This window comes from Argopecten irradians, chromosome 2, assembly GCF_041381155.1.
Source record: "Argopecten irradians isolate NY chromosome 2, Ai_NY, whole genome shotgun sequence".
Taxonomy (NCBI): Eukaryota; Metazoa; Mollusca; class Bivalvia; order Pectinida; family Pectinidae; genus Argopecten; species Argopecten irradians.
Genome location: NC_091135.1, coordinates 7,270,922 through 7,278,418, shown reverse-complemented (window position 1 = coordinate 7,278,418; position 7,497 = coordinate 7,270,922). Strand labels below are relative to the sequence as shown.

Genomic DNA, 7,497 nt, shown 5'->3' with positions numbered 1-7,497 from the left:
TCTTAACTTTCTAGTCCTTGAATTTGTATATAAGTTTATATGTAATATACAGCAATAAATATTATTTATACTTCATGACATGATCATTCATTTAAGATCATATCATCAGTATAGAAGGCATATACGTCGACATCAATTTATCGCGAAAGCCAAGTAAATATCATATATGTTCATCAATCATGACCTGAACAGACCGCTACAACTGTCTTTTCCCACTTTCAAAAGCACAAATGATATCACTCCATAGAAATTATGAATTATGAATATCTATGGTACACCTAAACCACAGCCTGCTAGTACAGCGCCATCTTGTATATAAAATGTATGGAAACGTATATGGGTTTATAGGATAAAACAAAAGTCATGGTTTCATGTAAGACAGTCAAATGTGGCTTCTGCTTTGTGGTTAGTCCCCTCTTCAGCTGCTGTGAATTTCAGTTCTGTATGCCCGAAGTGCGCTGCTACCACAATTCTCCGCTCCTTTCCTTTGGTTGTGTCCGGTATCTGCACCTCTAGAATTCCTAATCGCCGGCACCTGGGGTCATTCGTATATTTTGGAGACTCTTCTGTGGACTCGTACAATTCAACGGTGGCAACCGTATCGTATTTACTTGCTGGCCGAAAAACGTGTTCTACCTTGGTCGTCCCCATTTTCACAGGCTGGCCAATCTTCACCATAACTCTGAAAATGTCAGTAGCCATTTCACATCCCCCGGTGATTGTTAAGTTTTTCTTGGGATGTACCTTGCTGTCAAATGGCACACTGACACATACCCCATATGTTCGAGGGCTGGTCCTTTCGTTGATGGTCTGTGGTAGATGTCCAAATATTACTGCACCTTTCAGTACAGCGATGCTTGCATCAAAAGGTCGGATGACGTTTTTGCCAGGAAAAGCCTGTTCTATTCTTTCCTTAATAAGGTCCGACTCAGAAAACCCACCAACCATCAAGATGGTTGACACAGAACGTAACGACCTTTTCATGAACATGCGTTCAACATGTTCAATTATGTCATTCATTGGACTTTCGAAGAAGCCAATAACCACACTTTTGTCAACCTTCAGTTTTTTATTCAAAACCTCAACAGTTGATGAATATTTTGCATTTATTTTCTTACATGCTTTAGTAAATATGGCTCCTACTTTAAGTGATATCTTGTCATCTTTTCCCAGGTCTCTTTTCTGCTTTTCAAATTCTGATTCGAGTTCAAGTTTCTCGCTTTTGTTATTCTCTAAGAAGTCTTTCCATGCCTCTCTTCCTATCAGATCCTCCAAAAAGCAGAAATATTCTTCATCCACAACTGTGCCGCCCCATGGCCCCCCTGTGGGTGGATGTATCTCCTTCAGTGTACCGTCATTCAACACTTGATGACAAGTAATGTCCACTGTACCTCCTAAGAAACAAAATTTATTTGTCAGTATGACAGACAATTTCATAGAATCATCATGATTTATTATCAAACTGTATATTGAATAGAAAACCGAGCTGGGCACATTTGTACTGAATCATGTAAACGTGGCGTTTTGAAATTAAATTTGGATGACTCGAGCTAGGGAATTAAGTTTTGTAGTTGATTCTATGCTAACTTATTCCTTATTGATATCATACTTCCAATCTTTCCCCGCTGTGTCAACTCACACAGAGCAGAGCCTATGTGGGGTTGGTTCTCAGATCTTTTTATCTGGATAAAGCAAATCATAGTCTATGAAAAAAAAAACCCCCCAAAAAAACACCGTTTGGCCTTACTAAGAGCTCAGTACAAAATATGACATGTAACTCATTGACAGTGTCTCATATAATGTCACCAGATGAGGTATGTCAGGTTTGTATAGCGTCATTGTTAAAGCTAGAATGTCGTTGAATGAGATGAAAACTTCGGGTAAAACTTCCAAGGTTTAATATTCAATATTAAAACTACACTCTGTCAAATAATAGCCACGTATTTGATTTATAATACATGTTTAATGTTGTTCAAATCAGGCAAAAATATGATTTTCATTCCGTTTTCAACTGTCGGTAAAAAGTTTGACCTCTCATGCGACGCAAGCGATTGTTAATGGTACGGTAACTTTAAGCTGATTATCTTCATCTTAGTAAAGACATTTGCGATATCTTATAGCTGCAAATGACTTGCAATGTTAAGGCAATGGTGCACTGGAAAAAGACATAATTATTCAAACATACAAATACATCTATAGAACAGTACCTCAAATATCAATAAGAAGAAATTTTTCGCCCGGTGAGAACGCCGATAACTCTTTCGAGCCCTCTTTCCCCGATTTAGTTTTCACCGTTATTTCTTTGCAATAGACAGCAGCGGCTTCCGGCTCTAATGCCAAATCTAGCTGATTGTCTTTTATGCCAGCCTGAATAAAGACAAAAATTGTGTTTCTTAAATTTCGCCTATGTCTTCAAGGTTTCAGAATTTTTGATACAAGTTACAAATAAATGAAATTTAATTTCCATTTCTGTACAATTGTAACAACTGGTTCTCTACTCCTCGCATTATTTCACGAATATGCGTACATATTATATACATTTCGTATGATTTTCCTCTCAAAAAAATGTTATAGGAAATGGAATATTTCCTATATGAATAACATGTGCCTTTGTTTGTAACAGCGACATAATCTTTAATACGTTTTGAGATCCCAGTGTACCTGTATTTTCTTTCCCAATATCATTACTTATAAATAATATGAAATAATAAAAATGTTATACTGTTTTTACATGTTAAGTAGCATAAAGTATAGTTCCCTTTTTATAATTTTTTCAAGTTGAGATTTCTGTTTGATAGATGACTGAGTTTTGCCGTTATCTGATTGGCTTAATCCGCTTGGACAGAATGCAATGTTAACCTTAAACTATTCAAAGGTTGATATTGCAAATCCGGTCACATGGCTATAAATAGACACCTGTCTTCTCTAAATTTTTGACCAATCAAAATAAAGCAATGCCGATCATCGGACTTTTGCCAAATCAAACATGGCAGACAACAGTGTGGTGGGATTAGAAAAGATATTTTTCGAATATTGTAATGTGAAAAAGCATAGCAGAAGTACTATAGGTACCTACTGAGGATACGTGGATGAAGATTTTCTTGACGACTTTTTGTTTAGTCATTGGGATGTCCGTGCTTTAAAAGCATTCCAAATTTGTATCATTTTATATAACAAATCAATTATTGACTTTTTGTAGGTTAATACGAGGAATTTTTAAACCGTTGAAAGGTGATATATCATTCGGCCTTCGGCATCGATGAATATTACCTCTAAAAAAACCTTCAAAAAGTCAATATTTGTATAATAGTATAGCGACACCGACTTTATTTTATAGTTTAGGTCTTACAAAATGTAACTAAGAGATCATTGAACATCTTAAGGGCACTGTCTAAAATCAAATGTGACGTTCATTTTAAGATATTTGGAATGTTTGCGGAGTAGAAACATCAGCTGTTGTGGTGGTCTATGGAACTCATTTGAAGTATCATTTCAAATAGAGTTTACATAGGTCATAGATCTAGACTTGGAAAGTTTTGGAATATTTTTATTCGAGAATCAAGCTGGAAGCTCTTATCCATAAAACTATGCGATATTTTTGTATGTGATACTATATGGTCTTAATTGGTATTCAGAAGAAAACAAAGCTGTTTTGTTAAAGAAATTATGAAACTTGCGTACCTTTTTTGCGGCTTCGCGCATGAACTGTTTTGCAGCATCGGACCAGATAGCTGGAACAGTTAATATCCAATGAACATCATCAGGTTTTATGCCGACGAAGGCATCTTTCAGAGTCGTAAGGAAATGGTCTTTGAGGAAAAGAATTGCAGCACTGAATACATCCATGGCAGACATCCTACGCCCTTGCTCGTCTTTAAGCTTAAGATTACGACATAATCGACCTCCTTTCTGTAACATATAATTATGTTTATATGCATATCATATATCGATCATAGCATCAACCGAGAATGCAACAGATGTATGGAAGATATCCAATAAAAGAGTAACATTATTATGATAAAATAGTGACCAATGTTCTTGAATAGACACGGTATTCTATGTAACTATTATAAGTGCCTCGCAGAAAACTAACGCATTATGGGATGATTGTCTGAAAAGCTTTGACATTTATATAAACCATAGATGCCAAAGGAAGATAGTTTAATGCTTATATTTACATTATCAACTCTTTTTAGGGTTTCTGAATTAACATTGTTTAAGCTAGACCATGGAAACCGTTTATCAACGACGATTTAATCCACACGATTAGTTGATCAGTTGACATCACCATGTCAACATTAGTGACGTCATAAAGGTCACGTTTTGGGTGTCGGTTATACCTTCATATCCTTCAATTTGCCTTGGTTAGTTTATATAGTAGAAATTACAAGTAAATGCAAATATAATCTTTTATCCCCCTTTTGCGTAAGACAGGACAATTTAAACCCGAGTGTAATGAGTCTAAATTAAGTTATCAAACACGAGGCTTTGCCGAGAGCTATCTCATGTAGCTTGTTATTGGAAAGTAATGACACCGGTATAATTAGAATACACTGTCCCGTCTAACCCTATTAATATAATATGGGACAAGGAAGTAATTCCAACCGTGTGGACAAAACAAAATTGTCAAATTTTCGAGGCGATCTGCCCCTTTATCAAGACATACGAAACGAACACGATTACATAATAGGATACGAACAGTAATGCGGGACAAAACAGACACAATATTAAACTATATAACACAATGGAGCGCAATTAACCCTAATGAATATCGTACTAACACGTAGTTAATCAGTTTACTACACAAAGCATCACATAACATAGAGGAGGCATTGGAGTTCCCTAACACTGAAATAGGGAAAGGAGCAGTGTACATACCTCGGTATTCATTTCACGATAAAGACTCATCTTGAACCTTCTGAAAAATCTCCAACCTTGTTCCATCTCTTCATCCACTAAATCGTTGTATTCGGTTTCAGCTGTGAATCCAAATGATTTAAATGTTCCTTCGTTGTCAAACAAGATCGATGATGGAACTGAAATATATACATTTATACATTTAATGTGAATAGTCGGGCAAAGAAAACCAGTCTAAATGCGTTCATTGGCCTTTCAAAAGTTCTCACATATTAATACGACGGTCAAGTTCTGCTTAGTTTCCCAGTTCTGACCATTAAAGTAAAGAAAATTTGAAAGCATTGAAAGCGAGGCTGCGTGGAAATGTAACCACGGACATAGTGAGCCGGGAGGACGTTTTAGAATTTCTATACTTTAAATTAATTTCTTCGTACGCAGACAGATTTTGACGAGAGATTTTATTTTTCCATTTCATAAGATATTATACTGGATACATTCACACCATTTTTACCGACTTTAGCCATCCTTGCCCGACTGTTCACTTTAACACACATTTTTTATAAAAATTAATAATGTGCACTGAGTCTATGTTTTAGTGTAGTGATGAGCAGCACACAAGCACTGAGATTGTTGGCATGACCGGTTTCAAAACAAATGACACAAATTACAAATTACAATTACAGAAGTCATTGATTATTTGTGGATTATAACATTAACGCTTTTAATATGTTGTTTTATTTTAAAACAAACATCAAGGTACTTCTTATATATGAATTGAAATCATTGCTGCACAATATAAGAGGTTTGAAATTAACAGATGAAATAAAGGGAAGGCATACGAATATTTAATGTTACATATGTATATATCTTTGTATTTTAATCGCGACACTCGAAATGACATTCATACCCTAATTTTGTTCTTTCCTGAAACCTGACTCCAAGCCTAAGAATCGCCTTAACAAATAAATATATACCTTTGTACGCATTTAATCCTGCACTATTCTGCCATTTTTGACATGTGCGTATCTCCAATGGATTTTTCTCGAACTCATTTTTGAAGGAGTAGGCATAACCAGAATACGTTGTACCAAAATCTATTGCTGCCACGACTAGTCGATCACCACAGCGGCGACGAGCCATCCTCTTCAAACGTTTTTTCTGTAGGAAGTCATGTAAAAAAAGTTTCGTATTGAGACATCTTCCTATGGCGTGGTTAACAAGATATAACGCTTAGTATATTATCCATTTCTACGTTTTCTGTCCTGATATATGTCATAAAGAATCACATAGCTGTGTATCCAATCGCGATTTTTCAATGTTTCAATGCCCACATTAAAAAGTTATTAAAAATAAGAAATAAACAAAGCGTTATCATTAATATCATATATTATGATTATATTATGATGATAGGTGAAGTATAGGTAAAATCTCAGATCTGAGATGGATATATATCTTTAATTAATTCTGGTATAACAAATATATTAAAATTCAAGATGCAAATTTACGAATATGTCTACCATATAAACATAAACAAGTTGGTATATTCTGTATCGTTATTTCCCTTTTTAATTAGCACGGTTTTATGTCAATGGTGCACCAACCTGATAGTTTAGATTTGATTATAGACTATAATACATATGGCAGTATTTATATCAACATACAATTTGATCGATTCCTGAGTTAACATCAAGTTAGCATATGCAACCATATTTTATCCCATTTGTTTGAGCATAATTATATTCTAAATCCACGCATGCACCTTAGCAACAAAACAATAAACAATAGAACGATCTACTTTCGTTTTGTATGTATATAACGTGTCCACCACTCTGTCTTTTGATTGTCGTATTGATAAAAAATATATTGAATTTACACTATTTGTTTATTCGATTTGTAATTCAATGCAAATCTACAGCAAAACAATAGTGGAAACAAATTACAATCTAAAAGAAATAATAATACAAATAGACACGACAAATGATATATTTGGCTAAGAGCCTACACAAAAAAACGTATTATCTCGTATTGTAAAATATAATATGGTGTGCCACTTTTCTTACGGTATTGATAAAGTACTAAATGTTCTCCGGTGATGTAGTATACATTGAACCCATTGTGTAGAGATTGTTCTTAAATCAGTTGTTTCTCGAGTGGTCTCTTATAAACGTCCTTGTTTTGTTAAACCATCCTTGTTTCGTTTTGACCAGGTGAACATTTCACGGTTATCTCCCGTTATTGACATGTTTATGCCTGTTCGTCGCTGATGGCGCCATTACTGGACTTAGACTACAGCAGAATTATTTTCATTAATCTAAAGAAAATATCGATGCAACCCTTGTATAATTATTTTCTACTAAATCTTTATATCAATATATATACTTCAATACACAGCTTTACCGGAGAAAAAATAGTCACGCTTCACATTAAAATAACATAATACACTAGTTAAAAACGGACAGCGTGGTCTCAGCCGTTGTTCGATACATTTATATATGGCTTGTAAGATGGTTTATTCTTTGTTTTTGAAAGTCATAGTAACAGAGACTGAAGTGAATAGCTAGGTTGCTGACATTATACTAATAACTCTTCACCATTTAGTCTTACGGGTACAGTGTTGTATTGACCTTAGAAGTTTTATTT

At 34.8% G+C, this 7,497-nt stretch overlaps 2 protein-coding genes across 2 annotated transcripts; both read right to left on the bottom strand.

The window, feature by feature from the left end:
* Positions 1 to 261: 261 nt before the first annotated feature.
* LOC138314296 (heat shock 70 kDa protein 12B-like) lies at positions 262 to 7,041 on the bottom strand. Its single transcript, XM_069254563.1, has 6 exons — positions 6,918 to 7,041; positions 5,832 to 6,015; positions 4,879 to 5,036; positions 3,682 to 3,909; positions 2,208 to 2,367; positions 262 to 1,394 (listed from the first exon to the last, which is right to left on the bottom strand). The coding sequence occupies exons 2-5, from the start codon at positions 5,995 to 5,997 to the stop codon at positions 2,209 to 2,211; spliced, it is 711 nt and encodes a 236-aa protein (XP_069110664.1). The 5' UTR covers positions 5,998 to 6,015; positions 6,918 to 7,041; the 3' UTR covers positions 262 to 1,394; position 2,208.
* Positions 370 to 1,700, bottom strand: LOC138316403 (heat shock 70 kDa protein 12A-like). The gene is made up of 2 exons (XM_069258102.1): positions 1,610 to 1,700; positions 370 to 1,394 (listed from the first exon to the last, which is right to left on the bottom strand). The coding sequence occupies exons 1-2, from the start codon at positions 1,698 to 1,700 to the stop codon at positions 370 to 372; spliced, it is 1,116 nt and encodes a 371-aa protein (XP_069114203.1).
* Positions 7,042 to 7,497: the final 456 nt, after the last annotated feature.